A 21,556-nucleotide genomic window follows, 5' to 3' on the forward strand; every position below is an offset into this window, starting at 1 on the left:
CCCACAGGGGTGCCATTATGGGATGGTAGTACTTTAGATAAGATAGGCATGTGTACAAGTTTTATTTTTAGTCCTTTTTTTCCTAATGTATAATTATCTTTTTCTAATCTTAAATACAGTTATTTGTTTGTTTTCAAGAACATGGTGTCTTGGAATATTTATTCACTGTCCATTCCATTCTCAAAGGGAGGAAATGGAGGTGCCGGAAACCCAGTAGGACCTGCAGGGTGATAAGCAGCTGGTATACATGGGGACTGCTCTGGATCTTGGTCTAAGAGTGGAATAATCATGAGATTCCATCCAAAACAGGTAAGGGCAAGAGGTTTAATACCTCAGGGGAAGTGCCCTCAGAGAGACCACAGGGGGAACAGAGGGCCAGCTAGCCTCATAAACTTGATATTAATATCAGAATTTTCTAAATTTAAGTGCAATCAACTAATGTTTGGTACTGGGAACACTTTGAGGCCCTGAGCATCATTGGCAGATGAGAGCACTCAGCACCCCATTGTAGTGCTCAGCACCTGGCAATATCAAGCCCTACATTTGAACTAGATGAACCAATGAATCAGGTAGACTAAATTTTATTGCCCTCCTTTATGCGCATGGTTTTTAGTGTGATTAATTGATTGAGTGATTGATTTTTGGAGGTATTTTTGGCTAAAAAGTGACAAAGTTGGAACCTTTTGTCCAGTTATGGACAAATATAGTAGAACAACTTTACCTTGGTTCCAGACCCAACCCTGACATATATTACTTTTTAGATTTAAGAAAGGATCAGGGGTTGGTGAAATAATTGGGTTCATGATGGAAACATAGATGCAACCTTAACTGTGGAGTAGATACAGCTATGCCATAAGTCAGGGTATGGTGAGTGAGTGTGTAAGCAGGCAACAGGAATTAACTTTACATTATTTAAGACTACACAAAACGCTAAAGAGCTATACCATTTGTTAGTTTCTCAAATGCCTTACCTCCTGCATACATAACAGCCAACATAATCGATGATATCCAAGCTATCTCACTATATGATGTGTGGAAGATCTCCTGAATTTCCTTGAAGAACACTGTGATGGCTTTTGGGAATGCATAGGAAAATCCAATGGAGATAAAAGCCCCAAAGACCACAACCCAGCCCCATCCTCCATCTGGGGGTGCGTATTGTGGTGCTGTTGTTGCTGGCGGCATTGTCAGGCTTTGTTTTCAAGCTAGGCTGTAAATGAAAAGTAGAAATAATGTTTCAAATAGCGACCTTTTTGCTTTAGCACACTGAATTTAACAAATGCATATTATTGATAATAATGGCAACGGATTATAAATCATAATCACAATAGAGAACAAACTCCCAAATTGTACTAGAAGGCTTGGGATGATATAGCATGAATACTTGCCTTTAAACCCATATCTACCCTAGAGGGAGGGGGGGAATTACTTGGCAATAGTTAGTCAGAGAATCCCATTAAGTACCTTGTAACTGTTACAGATTATTGATTCCAATCACTGAAGTTATATTTAGCAATTAATCACTTATAGAAAAGTGACATTTTGGGCCAGATTCTCAGCTGGTGGGAACTGACATAGCTCCAGTGTCTTAAGGATTTGCCCTTTTAATTCAAACACGGGTGTCAAAATATAAAGTAAATCTTGATTTCACCCCTATAGTAAATGATGGTTCAATTCAAAAGTTGCAATCCACTGTTACTAAATGCCATTTCAATAACATCTACTCAAAGTTTACAAGCCTTTGGGAAATAATACCAAGTAACAAATTGCCAAAAATGCTTTTATTAAATTGAACACTATTTGAAATCTCCTTCACTTTTACTATCTGAAAATGGGGTTTTTTTAAGTTTCAAATCAGATTTAAATTCTCTGTGTATCCATCATAAAAGTTTTAAAAAGTTATGATTCTGTGACGTGTTTATTTTTGAAGTTTTCAGACAGGTTTGTTGGCATACTTTGATGTATGCTGCAACTCATAAGAATACAGTGCTTCTTTCAGATGCACATTACAGAACTTGACTGTAATACTTTGCTTTTCTTACATACACAGAATTCCTACTGATGTCAAAGAGCGTTCTGAACATGTATAGGTGGCAGAGTCTTAAAGTCAATTGCTGTGAGGATATCAGAGCAAAGTTTTTCACCAAGAGAATAAATGGCTCAAACTTTTAACAACTAATAATTTTATTTTGTAGAAAGCTTCAGGAGTCAAATCTTACAGATATACCACTTCATGTTCCTCTTATGGGAGGGATAACAGGTGCAACCAGCAAACACTATGGAGCCCAAGAATTAATGGACAAATCAAATCAACCCCCTGTCCAATTAAGGTTTATACTTTGCTCATCTGGTATCTGAACACTAAGACCATCCACATCCTGCTTAGAAATCAACTTGTGTCAGTGGAGAACATGTTGGATAGAGTGTCTGCTTCCCAGTCCTGCCATCCTCCCACCAGACATCTCCCAACCCTAAAAAATTAGAGCACCAGTCATTCAGTGTTTACTTCTGTGCATTTCCAGAACATGTAGAGAGCATGCAATAAAGCTTCCACCCTCCCCTTCTGTTCCTTTTTGGGCATTTCAGCTCTGTTTTAAGCTCAAGTGATCATCTCTGTACCACCAACCAAAGTTACGAACCCAGAACTATGTGTAGGTTTCCATTATGCATACTTTTGCCAGTGGATCTCCATGTGATTTTTTTCCATGCCACTTAAAAACTGCTCAGATTTCTCATAGCAAATTGTATCAGTGGTGGCAGTGATATGATTACCTTTAGCAAAAAGTAAAAAATGAACTGTGTTAGCTTAAATTAATCTCTCTGCAGTATGCTTTGAGTACACCCATAGTAAAGTGCACATAGCAATGCATACAGTATATGTTAGAAAAAAAACATAGGGTTGTCTTTAAGATTACCTATTACCAGCCTAGCCCATACATAAAGTCACAGCACTCCAAGATGATTGTAAACATCACCTCTGTAATAACAGACCTCCACGAGCTAAATCAAACAAAAATATATTTGGCTCCTATGCAAAGTTGGAAAAGCCCAAATAATTTGGCTTTTGCATCACATCAGACATGCCTGGTTTTGGCAGGAATAGGTATCTGTTACAAACATACAGCACATAATATACACAAAGTACAAGACAAGACCTTGGACCTTATTCTGATCTTACTTATCCTGTTTTACTTTCATGTGACTCCACTGAGTTACACTGGAGTGAGAGGAGAATCAGGTCCTTTATTTGAAAGAAATAAAGAATTTGGACAATGGGGACAAAGAGTTTTTTCTAACCTCATAGATTGCTAGTTGAGGTTTAACTTCAGCAAAGCACTTACGCCTATGATTAAGTGCCTTGTTGAATCAGGGTCTGAAATGCTAAAATAAAAAATAAATAAATAAATAAAAATTCTCCTGGCCATCCAGAAGACATGCTAATTTATTAATCCCACTTCTAAGCATCCAGAAAACAAACTCAGTTTAGCATTAAATACACTACTTCATTCCTATAGGTAGACCAACTGAGGGTGTACTACAGGTTAATTGCGGAGATTCCTACCTGCCACTGATCACAATTTCCTTCCTCTGCTGACAAACTTTTTGCACAGATCCTACAAATACACATTAAAAAAATTCAGACATGAATCTATTTTCCTATATTTCATCAGTTTGAACTGAAGATATTTCAGATTAATGTATCAACATTTTATCCCAAACTAAAATTATACCAATGCAGTCTATACACCATCAACTTTTAAGTCCATAATGTAACACAATTTAAAGTGATAAACTGAGTAAGTCCTCCATTTAAAAAATAAAATATACCTGTTTAAAGATCACTACCATCACATCACTGAGAAAAAGTTGAACAAATATAGTTTTCGTAACCTACAAAAACATAAACCCCCAGGAAATTCATCCATTGCATAGGCTTTTCCACCAGGTGTTGGGCTGGCTCTGCCTGTTCTTTGCCCCTATGGGCCAGGACCCTATTGTGCTAAGCACAGTTATCTAGATTTCACTTTGCTCACTGGAATCTAATTTCTAGCCACGAAGAAAATCAACTGGGCAAAAGTTCAGTCCATCTCTGTGGATGGTTCAATGTCAAAAGTTAGTGCCAATGAAAGCCACTGAAAGAAAGAAAGAAAGAAAGAAAGAAAGAAAGAAAATATTGCAGTAACGAGGACAAATTAAGACCAATAACTAGAGAAAAATAATGCATCTTGATATCATGCACTTCAGCTTTCGGTCAGTCATGACCAACATGTTCAGATTGTTCTTCTCCCAGTACTTTATTAATATTCTGCAGTTGCCCACTGCCAATATGAACCATCAACAGCTTGTCAAGAAATATTTTGAAAAGGTTTGTCTTTCTCATGTTTACAGAGACTCTAGTTTTATGGTGAGTTGCAGTTTTGCTTTCATGTGTATCTAACAGTAAATGTTTTTAAGTTTGGGAGGTTTTTTTAAACCAAAGTAGGCTTGCAACTCCTTTGTGCTTGATTAGGTAGCCATTCATCTGTGGTGGAAAGAAGTTGGGACATGAAAAATCTGCCCTTAATTAAGGTACAATAACATTAATACTTGGCATGTGTCCAGTGCATTCCAAACCTGTAGGATGAGCCAAGGATAACAAAGGGCTTTGCAAAAATGTGTGCATTAAGCTTCACAATGCCTCGTGAAGCTGTTAAGCATTATTATCCCTTTTACAGATGGGGAAACTAATGTACAGAGAGGATAAATAACTTACCAAAGTCTCACAGTAAATCAGTGACAGAGTAGGGATAAGGATCATTGTCTAAGTGAAGTATGTGATAAGGGTGCAGTTTTCATAAGCACCTACATAATTTAGGAGAGTAAATCCCAATGATTTGTACAGGGGTCTGCTGGCATGGATTAAATTATAGAATTGGGACCCAAGTCAAAAAGAAATTTTAGGTTTAGTAATTTGAATAATCTAATGATATACCTTAATCCCAAACTCGTTCATCACTAGGCATGTCTACCACATTTAAAATCAGTGGCTTGCTGGTTGCACCAGTCCAAAAGAATTGACTGCACAGGAATTACACTTTCTGCAATACAGAGGAAAATGGTCTTGTTTAAACTCTGCAGAAAGTACAGTTTTCTAATATTTTTATAAACTGTTGTTTATTGGGCTTTGGGTAATTTCTTGTTATGGCAGGAGACACCAGATAGCATGGTCAGGCATACTTGTACACATTCTTTATATTACCCTGTGAACACTGTTCAGTCTTTGAAGAAATGTTGTATTTTTGTTAGTTTTGTGATGAAGGTTCTTTTGAGGGAGGCTGCTGCAAGCAGCAGGAGAATTTGTGCTCTGTCTTAATCTTTATAAATACAGCCAATTCTAGGGGCAGTTACTCAGGGCACTGGGCATTGCAATATATTTTGGCAAAGATGCCTCAAAGAAGAGAATTGCTTGTGTAACCCACACACCTTCTGGGTGTGGTGTTCTGTCCCATCTAGTGAGACCACTTAGAGAGAGAGACAAAATGAGTTTTCTCTACAGCATTAGCTAGCAGCCAGTTGGCTTCTAGCTCATGCAGTAGCAGCTCATGCACTGAGCTCTAAAAGCCTCAGGTTCAGTCCTGCCCAACAGCTGGGGTCTGTCAGCATTACAAGTGGCAGCTTATCCAGGATTTCAACTGCAAAATCTCTGACACTCAGGATGTGCTTCCTCAGCTAGGGGAAGTACATAATCCACAAACAGGGGTGAAAGTGGGCTAGTACGGTGTACTAGTAAGAAGCTGGTACCAGCCCGTACACAGCTGATGTTAAAGTTCTGTCATGGCAAAGGACCTTCCTTAAAGCACTGCCACGGCAGCACTTTAACACCGCTGCCCCTTTTGCCCCCCACCCCACCCCTGTCAGTAGCCCTGCCGATAGGGACCCTACCGAAAGGGCCGCCAACAGCGGGGGGCAAAAGGGGTAGCTGCCCTGGGGCCGGCGATTTAAGGTCCCAGCTTCGATCCTGCCCGCCGACAACCAGGGTCTGTTGGCGTTACACTTGCATGCAGTTTGACCACTTCTTTTTAAGGACTAAGGTATATAAAGTAAATGAAACAAGTTACACTAAAAAAAAATACCCAGACTTTGCTTAAATGATTTTCCCTCGAATGGGAAATGAATTTGGAAGGTACCAAATTATGGCTTACTGTATTATGCCCATCTGTGTTTTCTAATAGTAAAAATACTCTTCCTTCCAATGGCATAACATATTGTAAGGATGAAGTGTTATACTAAAGGTGCTTTAAGTATAGAAATATACTTCGTTGAAGAAGAGCAAGGAAGGAATATAACAGGGGTCAGCAACCTTTCAGAAGTGATGTGCCGAGTCTTCATTTATTCACTCTAATTTAAGGTTTCGCATTCCAGTTTTTAGAAGGTCTCTTTCTATAAGTCTATAATATATAACTAAACTATTGTTGTATGTAAAGTAAATAAGTTTTTTAAAATGTTTAAGAAGCTTCTTTTAAAATTAAATTAAAATGCAGAGCCCCCCGGACCGGTGGCCAGAACCCGGGCAGTGTGAGTGCCACTCAAAATCAGCTCACGTGCCGTCTTTGGTACGTGTGCCATAGGTTGCCTACCCCTGGAATATAAAGTACTTTTTCTTGAAGACATGATGGAGAGATTTCAGAGTAACAGCCGTGTTAGTCTGTATTCGCAAAAAGAAAAGGAGTACTTGTGGCACCTTAGAGACTAACCAATTTATTTGAGCATAAGCTTTCGTGAGCTACAGGTCACTTCATCGGATGCATTCGATGAAGTGAGCTGTAACTCATGAAAGCTTATGCTCAAATAAATTGGTTAGTCTCTAAGGTTAGTCTCCTTTTCTTTTCATGATGGAGAGAATGATTGTACACATATTAAATAAAGAGGCACCCAGCCCACACTGTGGACACCCATAGGCCATTTGTTTTATGCAATATATATGGTAATAGACTGCTCACTCCAGTGCAATAACTATACAAATATGCCCCAGCAGGCTTTGTAGTTAAATAAGACCCCCACACACATCCACTCAAAACAGGTGTAATAATAAAGGTTCTCTGCTCTGCAGCCCAACCCCTCTACAAATGAGTGTGAGAAAGATGAGCTATGTCTTATGCCTAGAGTGTTAACAAAGTCAAGCTCCAGAAGACCAATGGTGGGGGGGGAAAGGGGGACAAGTTCCAAGGCCAAAAAACTTCTGCTTAAAGAGCTTGTCTGTTTGATGCTGGGATGTGCTGATGCTGAGTTCCAGCACACATGGAATGTAAGGGAAGAATCCCGTTCAGTGAGCTAAACAACAATAATTTCAGATGTAAATCCTCATGTCACTGGGAATATTGGATGAATGCACTTAGGGTGAAATTCACCCATGTTCAGGGGACCAACACAAAGCCTAGGTATCACTTAAACCCCATTCCCCATTTAATATTTCAAAATAGGGTTTATGTGAGTTAAGTGATGCCTAGGCTTTACACTTGCCTTATGCACATGGGTGAAGTTCACCAGAGAGCATGATTCAAATACCACTTACATCGGTGTAAGGCCCCGATTCAGCAGAGCACTTAATCACATATTTAACTTTAAGCATGTGCTTAAGTCCATCCTGTGATGTGTCAGTCTATATTCTTTATGCAAATATGCTTATGATATGAATATTACATAACTGAGATATACTTTATGCAAGAGGGCTCATGTGAGATATCATTGGAAAGGTTATGATTTACTGAATGTGATTATCCAATTTGTATCATTTCTGTATCTGAAGTTAGGAATATTGACTATGTATCTGTATTTCAACTATGACAGGTTTCAGAGGAACAGCCGTGTTAGTCTGTATTCGCAAAAAGAAAAGGAGTACTTGTGGCACCTTAGAGACTAACCAATTTATTTGAGCATGAGCTTTCGTGAGCCACAGCTCACTTCATCAGATGTGTACCGTGGAAACTGCAGCAGACTTTATATACACACAGAGAATATGAAACAATACCTCCTGTATTGTTTCATATTCTCTGTGTGTATATAAAGTCTGCTGCAGTTTCCACGGTACACATCTGATGAAGTGAGCTGTGGCTCACGAAAGCTCATGCTCAAATAAATTGGTTAGTCTCTAAGGTGCCACAAGTACTCCTTTTCTTATTTCAACTATGTTACTTTGGGTGATGCCCACTGCTAACACTTCAGGTACAACAATGGAAAAGCCAGACAGGGAGGATGGCCCATCAACAAGGACAATAGACTGTGAAAAGCTTGGCCTTCCTGTGGACGCTCCATACTGCAACTGACTCATGGACGCTGTGATCCTACAAAGTCAGGTGGTCTTATCATCTGATGCTAAAACATTACCTGGGACTTCTTGTAACTTTCCACTGTAAGGGAAGGGGGGGGGGGGTCAAGTTTGGGAAACAAAGGATTCCCGCCTTATGTAAATCCTATTTAAGGGTGGGGAGGAAGGCAAACAGGACTCCTCCTCTCCATGGCTGTCTACCCAAGAAGAAAGTCTGCAAAAGCCATCTGAAGGGAAGGCAATGGAGGAGTCCAGACTGAAAAGGAATATAACTGGAACTCTGAACCACAGAAACTTTGCAACCTGCCTGCAACAATATCTAGGGTTAGAAAAACTATTTGTAACCAATGTCTTTAGTGAAACTAGCTTAGTTTGCATGTTTGATTTCATTTGCTTAGTAATCTGCTTTGTTCTGTTCGTTACCCCTTTTACCTCTTAAAATCTGTCCTTTATAGTTAATAAAATTTGTTTTGTTAATTATTAAACCCAGTTTCTGTAATTTCTAACGGATGAGGGCAATAAGTGTGCACACCTCTCTCCACATTGAGGGAGTGGACACATTTTATAATCTATCTTTGGGTTTGCACTCCAAAGGAGGTGGACATCTGAGTGCTGGAGCAAGTCCCTTAAACTGAGTCTTCCCAGAGCTGATCTGCAGTTGGGTGTGGCCCTGCCTGTATGTGTTAGAGGAGGCTTCAATAGCCTGGCTCAACAAGACAGGTAAAAGGGGGCCCATACTGGCAGAACAGGTAGACTCAGTGGTATCTCAGCACATCAGGTGGCTTCCCAAGGGTCCAGCCTGTCACACATCCCTTTTCAGCAGATCATACAAGCAAGTGCTTATGTGCTTAGCAGTACTGAGGCCAAATCTGAAGCAGCTTTTTAGAAATCAGTATTGTTACACCAGTGTAAATAGGGTTGTCAGGCATCTGGTTTTCGATCAGAATGCGAGGTTGAAAAGGGTACCTGGCAGTTCTGGTTAGCACTGCTGACCAGGCCATTAAAAGTCCAATCAGTGGCGCAGAAGGGCTAATGCAAGCTCCCTGCCTGCCTCAGCTCTGCACAGCTCCTGTAAGTGATGGCATGTTTCTCTGGCTCCTAGGTGCAGGGGCAGCCAGGGAGGTTCTGTGCACTGCTCCCACCTCAAGCACTGGCTCCGCAGCTTCCATTGGCCGGGAACCGCAGCCAATGGGAGCTGCAGGGGTGGCGCCTGCGAGTGAGAGCATGTGGGGAGCCCCCTGGCCACCCCTGTGCCTAGGGGCCACAGGAACATACTGGCCACTTCTGGGAGCCACATAATATAAGTGCTGCCTGGAGCCCACACCCCGAACCCTCTCCCACACTCCAACCCCCTATCCCAGGTCAGAACTCCCTCCTGCACCCAAACTCCCTCCTAGAGCCCACACACCATACCCCCTCCCACACCCCAACCCTCTGCTCCAGCCTGAGCCCCTTCCTGTACCACAACCCCCCCCTCCCCTAGCCAGAGCTCTCACTCCTCCCCACAGCCCAACCTCTGCCCCAGCCTGGAGCCACCTTCCACACTCCAAACCCCTCGCCCCAAGCCCTCAGCCCAGAGCCCCTTCCTGCACTCCAAAACCCTCATCCGCCACCCAACACCAGAGCCTGCACCCCCAGCTGGAGCCCTCACCCTCCTCCTCTGCACCCCAATTCCCTGTCCCAGCCTTGAGCCTCCTTCTGCACCCTAAAAATCCTCATTTCTAGCCCTACCCCGGAGCCCGCACCCCAAACACCTGCCTCAATCTGGTGAAAATGAGTGAGTGAGTAAGAGTGGGGGAGAGTGAGAGGTGGAAGGAGGGTGAATGGAGGGAGGATGAAGTGAGTTGGGGCCAGGGCCTCAGAGAAGGGGTGGGTTCTTGGGGAAGAGGTGAAGCAGGGGGCAGGGCAAGAGCGCTTGGTTTTGTGTGATTAGAAAGTTGGCAACCCTCTGTAAATGAGATCAAATTCTGGCCACCAAACTCAACTTTATAAGTGACTTTAAGCTTTATTGAAATGTCCATATTTGTTGGGCAGCTACACCACAGTAAGTGACCCAAAGTTTCACCTCAGCTTATACTTGGGGTGATTCTTTAGGTCAGTCTCAGACTCCTTTTTAGCTGTTTCATGGTTCTGTTAGGACTGATAACAACAGCAATAACACATCTTCTGGGACATTATGTCAGCATATTTTGAAGTTCTATGACATGCCAGCAAAGAGTAGCACTGGAATGACTGTATGAACATTGGGGAGATCTTAGGTGAAATCCTGGCCCCATCGAAGAAAATGGGAGTTTTGCCATTGACTTCAGTGCGACCAGGATTTCACCCCTAATATCAAATCAAATTAAGAAGTGGACACATGGATCTCTGAACAAAGGAAAACTGAGAAAAAGTAAACCAACAATTAAGCAAGAAGGTTAGAAATTAAAGACACATTACTGCACTCAGTCTGTCAAATAGAATAATTTATTTATGTTTCCTCAACTAATTAATCTTTTCTCAACTAATTTAATTATTTTCCTTGGATTTTGTTTTTACTTTTCTTCACCTCACATCCAACCATGAAATGGTGCCATGTTGACTCAGTATTTGTGTTGAAGAGCTATCAGAAACACTTTCAAAAACTGCTTATCACTCATTGATATTCATACATTAGCTGATTCACAATAAGATATCAGTCTCTCTGTTAGAAGATCTCAATGATTTTCAGACAGTGTAAGACCACTGAAATTTGTAATCATTGTTTACAATGAATTAGAAAATTCACAAGTATTAGACACTTCATCAAATAGATCAAATTTGGAAAATCATCTCTTTTGTTAATATACAAATGTAAAGTCTACACCAGGGGTCGGCAAACTTTCAGAAGCATCTTGCCAAGTCTTCGTTTATTCACTCTAATTTAAGGTTTTGCATGCCAGTAATACATTTTAACGTTTTTAGAAGGTCTTTAATATATAACTAAACTATTGTTGTATGTAAAGTAAATAAGTGATGTGCCGAGTCTTCATTTATTCACTCTAATTTAAGGTTTCGCATTCCAGTTTTTAGAAGGTCTCTTTCTATAAGTCTATAATATATAACTAAACTATTGTTGTATGTAAAGTAAATAAGTTTTTTAAAATGTTTAAGAAGCTTCTTTTAAAATTAAATTAAATTAAAATGCAGGCCCCCCCCCCGGACCAGTGGCCAAGACCCGGGCAGTGTGAGTGCAACTGAAAATCATCTCGCATGCCACCTTTGGCACGCGTGCCATAGGTTGCCTACCCCTGGTCTACACCAACCCTATAATATTATACTGCATTCAGGATTGGGGCTGTATTGTGCTAAGTGCAATACAAACATATATGAAGACATGGTGCTTGCCATGAAGTGTCAGCAATTCCATTTAAATTACCTCAAGAAAATCATCCTATAGACTATCTGTAGCCTTAAACATGCAACACCACAGCCAAGTCAGAGTGTGTGTATCTAAATGAAATGTAACTGGTTAAATCTGAAGAATTAATCAGTTTTGGCAATAAAAGTGATCGAGTCTGGTGCCAGCCCCTTTGCTAAAATTAATCACTCTACTGGTTCTTCTGTTAAGTTTAACTTTTCCCTCTAGCCTTTGGAAAAATTCAGACCAGCCAGCCTTTCCACAACACTTGCTTTAGTAAGGTCAGTGAACCCACATTTTACAGTTCAAACTGGAGGCAGTATGCACTGCAAGGATACTGATCCACTTTGTCTATTTTTAACCATTTACTGATAGTGGGGGAAACAAATAGAAATGGTAAGATCTTCTAAAGCGGTAGAAACTTTCTAAGTGTGCCCTGGAAAAACCTACTGAACTATTTGCCTTCCAATAAAAGGAATTGACATTAATGCTAGATTACACAGAAAAGAAGGCAAGTAGTAAGGTTTTAAAGAAACAGTGAAAAAAAACTTGTATAGAAACTTACAAAAGGAGAAAGTAGGCTTGAAAAAAAAATTACCTGAGAGTTACTAAAACTAAGGGGGGGTGGAGAGGGGAGGAAGCCTTTCAGTCATATGTGTTCAGTCTGAACAGAACAAAATTCAAGTGACATTGATCAGAAGAGAAAAATTGTCTGAATTGTGTATATTTCATAAGATCAGAGAAATACAAGAGAGTGAGCCCATTTATTGATATGAAAACTAGAATTAAAATGACACAGATAATTTGAGCTGAAAAATCAAACCAATATAAATCGCCAAGAGAGGACAAATATGTTGTTCCCTTTACCAGTAAAGGTTACACTATGAACTACTGAATTCAAAACACATTGAGGTAATCTGAGAATTACAATACTATGTTATTACAGTAAATAGAATGGGTATTTCAGCCATATGTCTTGACTTGATATTAGTGGAGGTAGGAAATATTACTTACATTAAAAAAGGATGAGAGAACTGAACTGATGCGGCCTCAGAATCATAAAAAATATTAAAACTCCAACACATTTTATTTCAGGAGTGGGAGATGTTTGGCTCAAACAGAATGTTTTCTCAAGATAAAGGCCAGTTAATATAATATCTGTTTATGACATGTTGCCATTTTTAAAAATCTTCTGCCTGGCTATTGCGAAGTATGCCAGCCACATAATAACACCACAGTGGACTTGCTGTTTATGTCCAGCCCATTTAATTTTTAATCTCTGTCATGTCTGTACTTACGTTTCAATATTTCTTAACTGAGTTATATCAGTGGTAAAGAACTGACTTCCGTTTGCATGGTGTGTTACCTGGAACTGGTAGCTGAATAAAAGAACATTTAAGTATATGCAAAAATGTTTGTTTTTCTATCTGAACCACGACAATAAAATAATTCACTTGAAGTATGCACCAAAACTAACATAATTTGGGGGCAATGACAAGGCTTTAGCATAAACAAATACAAGGAAGGAAGAACTTAGGATTGTGTTTGACTTCCATAGGAGGGGAGAGGATGTTTAATTACAAACTTACTATGTACTTTGTCCAAGTGTTAATGAGCTGACGCAGTGATACATATACAAACTAACTTTAAAGGACAAGATGGTTTAATCAAATGCTAATGTGTATTTTGCCACCCATTGTAAAAAACTGGACCTGGAGAGATCAAAAATCCCCCTTTTCTTTAATGGAGGAAGTTTTTACTAACACAGGACACATCCTCCTATGAGCATATCACGTTGCTGTATCTCTCACAGTCATGGAGAGGCCTGACATTTCTACAATGGTACAGATAAGATAATCTTTGGATGTTCTGTAACAAAGTTTAGAGCCTATGTAAAGATTCGTTTCTCATTATTTATGTAGGCACGTATCAATTTACATTCCTTTTCTATTTTTTCTCTTTTTTTCTGTAACTTGCTATAGCCTCAAGGGATGCAGAGGAAAGTGATACAGAGAAAGTTTACATGCCATGCTAAGGTTGTGGTCTTCCTCAAGACCACAGTGCCACTGAATAGCTGAGGAGCCCAAGAAGGTCCAGACCAACCCACTAAAGTGTGCAAGAGGAATGTTATATAATTCCAGAGTGGGGACCCTCCCAGGCCAATTCACAGGCACTGAACACAATAAATGTTTAGGGTATGGTGGAGAATCTGGGCTTTAACCCCAAATCTTAAGGAAACATGCATTTAAATTATTTACTTCCCTGAATCCCCATTTTCACCCCTCAAGAGATACTTCTACCAGGCCTGGCACTATTCAGTGATCAACCTCCAATGCCCAAAGTCCACAGTAAAGACACAGGCAGAGCTCTCTCTCTAAGTTCTTCTTTAGCATATAAGCATTTTTAATTAGAATTCACAGGACTCCCTCCATAGCTTGTTACAAATCTTCTTTGGAACAACTAAATAGAGGGAATTCCTTTACATAACTCAAATGGATGATCTTAACATGCAAATATGGATTCATTTTAAATAAAAATAGCCCTGTAACTCTGCATTAATCAAAATGTATCATATGTTAATCAGTTATTGTAACATTGTAACATATAGCAATCATGAACTAAAGTCTATATTGATAACTGAATTACTTTATTCCTCTTAAGCTTTCTTTGTCAATCAGCAAAAAACCAAAACCAAAGAAACAAAAATATGCATTAGCTGAAGGTATCTTTCTATATTTCTACATAATCAGAGAAAAAGTTTTATACTCCAGATTATTTTTCTGTCAAATGTGATAATATATAGCAAAACAAGTGTTTTCCATCATCATTAGAAAATATAGATCAAAACAATTCAAATCACAAAAATCCAATATAATAGCTGTAATAAGAAATGAAATACATTTTGCGTTTTTTACATATAGTGAGCTTGGAGGGAACAGAAATATAAAGACACTCATAATATTTCTATGATACCAATTAGCAAAAGGACACAGTAAAAATATGTGCATAAGAAACTAGGTAAATCATGTTTACCTGGAAGCTTAATAAATCAAGAGTAAACTCTATTGAATGTAGGACATTGAGAACATCAATCTGAACAATGAGTCTCCTGTCAGTTTCAGGATAGAAGTTTAATCAGTTCAGTAGCAAAAAGTCATGAGTCATGCTTTTCTCAAGTGACATATAGATACATATAGAGAGTAGACTGCTGCCATAAAGTGTTTATAATTCCTATTGAAGGTCAGCTTATACATAAAAACAAGATTTTATCAGAATATTTTATACATGAAATTTTGCATAATGTGTTAAAACATGCAAAATATATTATACATGTATATATCTTGTGTGTATGAATTAGAGAGACAGAGAGGCTACAGTAGAGGTTTATAATAGAAGATCTTTTGCATTTGCAAGTAACTGACAATGCAATGCAATGCAATACAATACAATGCTGGAATCACACCTTGAGAGCATCATTGTCCACTGAAGGTCACTCTTTCATCCCACAAAACAATAATAGATTTCTACATATACAAAAATCTCAGCTCTAGAATATGTATGTATTATTATAATCTTTATAAATATATTTTTGCCTTAAACATGCTGAAAGCTTAAACTGTAATCCTGTAATGAGTGTGCATGGACTCCTGCTTCCACACTCAGACCAACTGATCTCCATGGGACTCAGCGTGGGGGCGTCTGTCCATGATCACTCATGGATCATGGATTGGACTCTTAGTAACATCTCCTAACAGGGTCAAGTGACTTTCTCAGTTAATAGCACAGCTCCAGCTAAAATAGCAGCAACCATCTTGGATAGTAGGATGTAAGTGAACATCTCTTCCATTTCCAGTTTCCGCCTCTCACACATATTTTTAAATTTCATGTTTACTCAGAATGCTGCTGAGTACCCATCTTGGTCTTCCTGGAGGAAGTTTACAAATATTTTAATTTCTTTTATTTTTGCATTATTTTTCTTTTCTCTTTATATTTTGCTTCTCATAGCCTGAGTAACTTAAAAAAAGAAGCAGAAAAGCATTACATCATCAAAGTCAGAAGTGGAAAAGGCCTACTAAGTCACCAGTCAATCTCCCTTCTCATGTAGGATTCTTCCCTAGAGCACATTCGATAGCACTTAGTCATGTTCTAGGACCCTACAGTGAGTTATGGGGCAACTCTACTGGTTCATGGCAGAAGCAGATCCGGTGGTTTTCATTAGTGAGCCAGACCAGGTGATATTCCATTCAGGAGCCTAAACGTTTTTGTATGTCTCGGAATCACAAGGGACTTGAGTAGTTCCCAGAAGCCCTCCTCTCTTGCCCCTTAGTCCTTGCTGACTAAAAGAGATATACAAAACCATTTATACTCTTGGATTGGAGCTAATGAGACTCCCCTGTTCTGGCAGATGAAGATGAAATTTTTGTCTAGTGAAAAACTTTGGTGATAGGTTAAACTGAACTGGTCACATGACTGGTGATTAAAGACATGTGTGATGAAACGGAAGGGCTACTGATTCTGACCATTTATGTTTTGTAACTCACTGTGTATTTAAACGTATGTCAAGAACACCCACAGCCTTGGATAGGCACCAACGTGTTCTAAAAGAAATTCCACACCCAACTGAAATAAATAAATAATTCCATGCAGGGTGCTAGAACTAGACATCTTATCACACCCAGTTACATTGTCTAATAGCAGAAATATCACTGGAAACATTTGATGGGCGACCACTGCTCACTATGCGAACACTATCATTTTATATGTCTGTGTACTGTGAGTCTGATTTGAATCTTGCACATATTGTGTGTTTAAAGTACACAAACAGCTGGGCTATTTTTACTGTGAATTCAAGTTTGAGAATATTTTCCTATTATGAACAATGACAGCATTATCTGAGGAGAATTGTGATCAGGGAGTTGTTTTGTCTTGGTCAGGGAAATAAGCTGGGATGGCAGGTCACCAGGGGCTGGTGAAACTAAACCATATCAGCAAGGCACCCTCTATGAGCCACATTATGCACACTAGAACAGATTCTGATTCCATACTAATTTTACACCATTTACTGTCATGGAGTTAGTCCTGATTTACACCAGTGTAAGTGAGAGGAATATCTGATTTATAGTATATAAGGTCTGTGACTATGGTATACTATACTATATAGGGTAGGCTATATATGTATACATTATACTATTGCATAGCATCTATGGTCTGGGTGCTGTACTGCATCACCTGCTGACAGCCAGGACTCCTGGTGGGGGGGGGGTGCGGCTTTTCCAAACTCTGGAAACCCCAGTGGCCACTGTACACATGGTTGCCCTGTGGGACTGCTGGTGGGCTTGCAACTAGGGGAGTTGGGTAGGGGGGAATGCTCAGGTGGAAAGGGGAAGAGCTCTGAATTAGGGAGTTTGGAGTTGATGTGGAGGGAGGTTCTGAGCTGTCGGGGATTGTTAGGAAATGGGGACTTCTCTACCTGAAGGGGAGGGGTCTGAGTTTGGGTGGCAAGGGGCTCTGAGCCTGGGGTTACCATGGAGCGAAGAAGATTTTAATGAGGGGAGTGTTGCAGTTGAGGAAGGCACAGGGACTGGAAGGAGGGAAATGGACTGGCAGATTTGTGTGTGAGTGAATGAGAATGTGAATGAAATGATGGGAGGTGTAGTGCAAGATAGTGTGTGGAAATAGAAGGCTAGAAATCAGTATGAACAGAGACAAACTAATTCAAAGTTTGTCATGAGGAAAACTATAATTATGCACATTATGGATAGGCTTGTGACTAGTCTCTGTATGGTTGTGCAAGGTAAGGGGATATGCAGGATGCCTTTACTAAGCCTTCCCATTTATGAGTCTGCTGAGATGAGGGGAAAGAAAGAAAATGTACAGAGAGTCTTTGTACCCACCCAGTTCTCCTGCAAAGGAGTGGGGCAATTAGTGCTCTTTTCCTCTCCAAGGCATAACAGAGATATGGCCACGATCAAACTCTCTTGCACAATGGGAAGTGATTGCAAGGCTGCAGTGTGGTGGAGTCAATGCTACATATGTCATCCACATCCTAGCATCCACATGCTACATTTGTCATAGCTCTGGAGACATTATTATGCAGTATTCAATTGGCTGCAGTCTCCACCTGTTATGCATCTGAACTATTGCTGTGAACTTTTAAAGTGTGGCATACACTTACAGTATAATTCATGTTATTACCTGTAATTACACTGAACTAATAGTGTTGAATCTTTCACTGAGTCAAGGAAAACTTCTTACTCTCTATCCTAAGCAGGGTTCCTAGATGAATAATTTCATAGACTATTTTTATGTGTCTTTTCATCTATTTTTATACTTGGTCAAATTAAAACAATCCAGAAAGTGGCCACTTAAATGCACCACTGATATACTAACTCTAAAAATAATTAAAAGATTAAAAGTATTTTCTGAATTAGTCACTGGAATATAAAAATTGATTTCTAAACCTATAAGAGGAGCAGTGAAGATATAAAAAATTATAAATATGCCCTTTCAATAAGAAACTAGAATAATTTTAAAGTAGAATGTAAAGCTCTGGTTTTAGAAGGTGACTAACTTTTGTGCACACTTAACCATCCATACAAAAGCCTTTCGTAACACCAATATCTGTATGTGCAAGTAAGAGCTTTTAACAAATGGAGTTAGCATGTGTAAAATTTATCTCCTGTGAATTCAAGCATTACGGCACAATCCAAAGCCCACTGAAGTCAACAGAAGGGTTCCTATGGGTTTTGGATTGTGAAAAATGCACATTCAGTTGTTTAAACACCCTTTCGAGCGGGGGTGAGGGCTTCTTTGAAAATCAGGCCCTGTAATTTTAGCATTATACTATGATATTCGCTGTCTAATATTACTAAGGTTAAGTTCTGCATTCAGTATAGTACTTGTGCCATTGTACTGTGTCAATGTGGTTGCACTTGGTGCACCTGGGGACACAATATGGCCCTTAATATTAATTAAATATGTATCAACATGCCTAAGCATATATCACATATGTTTAGGTAAGAGAGTGTGGGGAAACATAATTACCAAAATATGTATGTATTATATTAACCCAATTCGAGCACTGTTCTATTCAGAAGATTTGTATTAGATGTAACTAATCAGCTTTTGTCTACAGTTTATACCCTCCAGATATCCACAAGAGCTTTCCTAATCTGACTTTTTTTGTGACCAAAACCATCATGGGTAAACAAAAACCCAACATAATCAAAATGGCATATCTTTTCAACATTCAGTTCTGTAAGATGGGGGGGGGGAAATCGTTGAAAGTAAAACATGCAACTCCTTTGAGGCATGTGGGATAAAGCTAAGTGCAAGACAAAGCTGATCACCCAAGATTTTGATGAGCTCAGGAGGAAAACTAAGAGATTTGCTCACAACTTTTAGTTGTAATACGTAGATCTCAGCCACTTTGCTGTGCCACTTCACAATTAAGTATCTCTAAAACTACAATAAAAGACCTCATTATGAATACAGCATGGGAGGTGGCTCTTACAGACAAGAACTATCAGCATAACCCATTGCTATGGGCTGTTAAATTCCAGTTGGATAACCTACACATAAAAGGCTAAATTGACTATTACAAGAGACTTCAGTAATCCAATCAAAATTTTTCAGTCACTCACTACACGTTACTGTAGCCTGGATCTTATCCAGTGGTGCAAGAAGAATTCACTTCTTACCAGTACGCTGCACCAGCTAAAAGGGAGGGAGGGGGCACGTGACTTCCCCATGTGATTCCTCACGTGATCCCGTCCCGAGCCCAGCGCCCCAGGCTCTTCTCCTCCCCCACCCCATGATCCATCCCACGTTACCTGAGGAGGGGGACCTCTGTCCTCCTCCTGCTGCGACGGAGACTTCTGAACTGTAGGGTTCTCTGGAACTGCAGCAGCGAAAAGAGCAGAACGTGGGACCGCCAGGCAGCCCAATGCTGGCAGCTCCTCCAGCGCGGCTGCACCACCCCCAACCCCGCCCCCAGCCCTGTCCTCTGCGGTACAGACCCCGGACAGGAGACGCAGGCACGCAGCTTCCTGGAAGGGTTGAGGGCGGGGCTGGGGGGTAGTACAGCCGCACCGGAGGAGCTGCATGTTCTGCTTCTTTTGCCGCTGCAGTTCCTGGGAATGCCTGTGGTTCAGGGCTCTCCCAGAAACCGCAGTGGTGAAGGGAGCAGAATGTGGGGCCACCGGGCGGCCCCTCGCCGGCAGCTCCTGCCATGCAGCTGTACCTCCCGCAGCCCTGTCCTCTTGCGGGGCTGCTGTACAGACCCCGGACAGGGGATGCAGACACGCACCTGTGTCGAAGGACTGGGGGCAGTATAATCATGCCAGTGAAGCTGCTGGCGTGAGGCCGCATGGCGGCCCCACGTTCTGCTCCTCCTGTGTCCTTTCAGTACGCTGTACCAGCTATAAATAACTTACTGGTGTGGCGTACTGGACCATACTGCCCTACTGCACCACTGATCTTATCTGCATTAATAACATCTCCAAGGTTCATTATAATAGACAAATTGCTTAATATAGTTAATCAAGAATTGCTTGACTCCCTAAAAAAGCATAACAGGCATATAATTATCTTCTGATTAACATGATTCAGAAGGAAAATATGTTTATGTTCTGTTAGAAAAAAAAATTACCTTTTAACCACTCTTGAAAACCAAAGAAACATGAGTAGGCCTTGAGACTCTTTTTATGAATAACATTCATGAAATATGGAACGAATCTTGCAAAACGATAAATATGGCCTAGAAACAGCAATGTTATTTACTTGGACTAGACAGTCATATTGTACTTGTGCTTCCTCCATAATTAGACAGAAAAATGATAAATTATAGTTAAATAGCCCAGATACACAACATATCTAAAAGCTTTCATAACAGAGATATTTGTTTAACTGCACGTCACTGTAAGTAGACCTTTAATTTGTCTATAAGCACAGCAAAGCATCTATTGATTTGCTCTAACTGACCATGCATATTTGCTCTAATGTGAAAGTTCTTGCACATGCTACCATGTAACAGCAAAATCATTAACTGCCAATAAAGCACTTGAAATGGAGTGCTTCTTTAAACAAAAGATAAGAAAAGATGGTTTTATGGCAGCTTTGCACCACAGAGACCCTACTACAACCACGGATGAGGACTTTATTCTTAACAGTCAGAAAGAAATATATATTTCATCGAAACAAAACAACCTTAAATTTGACCCCCAAATGGTGGTTTTTAATAGCATTATTTTTATTATCTTAATTTTTTTATTCAAATATTTCCTTTTATTGGACACTGCTAAGTAGGTAATATCAATTAATATATTAACTGACAATAGATTTTTGCTATTTCTTGATAATAATGCTGTTTAAATCGTTGAGTAAAAAAAAGCATATAGCATGGCTGAAGTATGTGTCTAAGGTACTTCTATGACCTTGTTACCTGAGCACCCCACCGTCATTAATGTATTAATGATGTAAGGTAGGGAAGCTCTATTTTATACAGCTGGATAAATGAGGCACAGAGAGGTTATGTAATTTGGCTGATGTCACACAGAAAGTCTGTAGTAGAACAAAAAACTGAACACAGATCTGTCAAATCCTAGGCTAGAACCCTAACCACAAGCCCATCCTTCCTCTCATGCATGTAGATTTCTATATGAAGCTGATCAATGTATTTGAGGGTACATGTATCATTTTTCTCTTTTCACAGTCTTTTTCAAGAAGTATTTTGCATTGTGTGTATGTTTTGAGATTCCTAATGAAATAATAGTATTGATTTGAGGTCTGTGTTAATGTTGCTGTATTGTGATGAAATATGCATTTCTTTGTGTTTGATACGAATACTGTGTCTATGTTTATCCTACTGGCAC

At 39.9% G+C, this 21,556-nt stretch overlaps 1 protein-coding gene across 4 annotated transcripts in view; it reads right to left on the reverse strand.

Moving 5' to 3' along the window:
* SLC16A7 (solute carrier family 16 member 7) overlaps nucleotides 1–21,556 on the reverse strand; it is a 155,869-nt gene that overhangs the window by 57,407 nt on the left and 76,906 nt on the right. For 3 of the 4 annotated variants that reach the window (XM_048835953.2, XM_048835954.2, XM_075124385.1), the window contains exon 2: nucleotides 972–1,210. In XM_048835953.2, the coding sequence (XP_048691910.1) occupies nucleotides 972–1,185 (214 nt within the window). In that variant the 5' untranslated portion in view covers nucleotides 1,186–1,210. Of the gene's footprint in view, nucleotides 1–971; nucleotides 1,211–3,562; nucleotides 3,615–21,556 lie in introns of all 4 variants that reach the window. The other variant, XM_075124384.1, reaches the window with a different exon arrangement.

Source organism: Caretta caretta, chromosome 1 (genome assembly GCF_965140235.1).
Source record: "Caretta caretta isolate rCarCar2 chromosome 1, rCarCar1.hap1, whole genome shotgun sequence".
Lineage (NCBI taxonomy): Eukaryota > Metazoa > Chordata > Testudines > Cheloniidae > Caretta > Caretta caretta.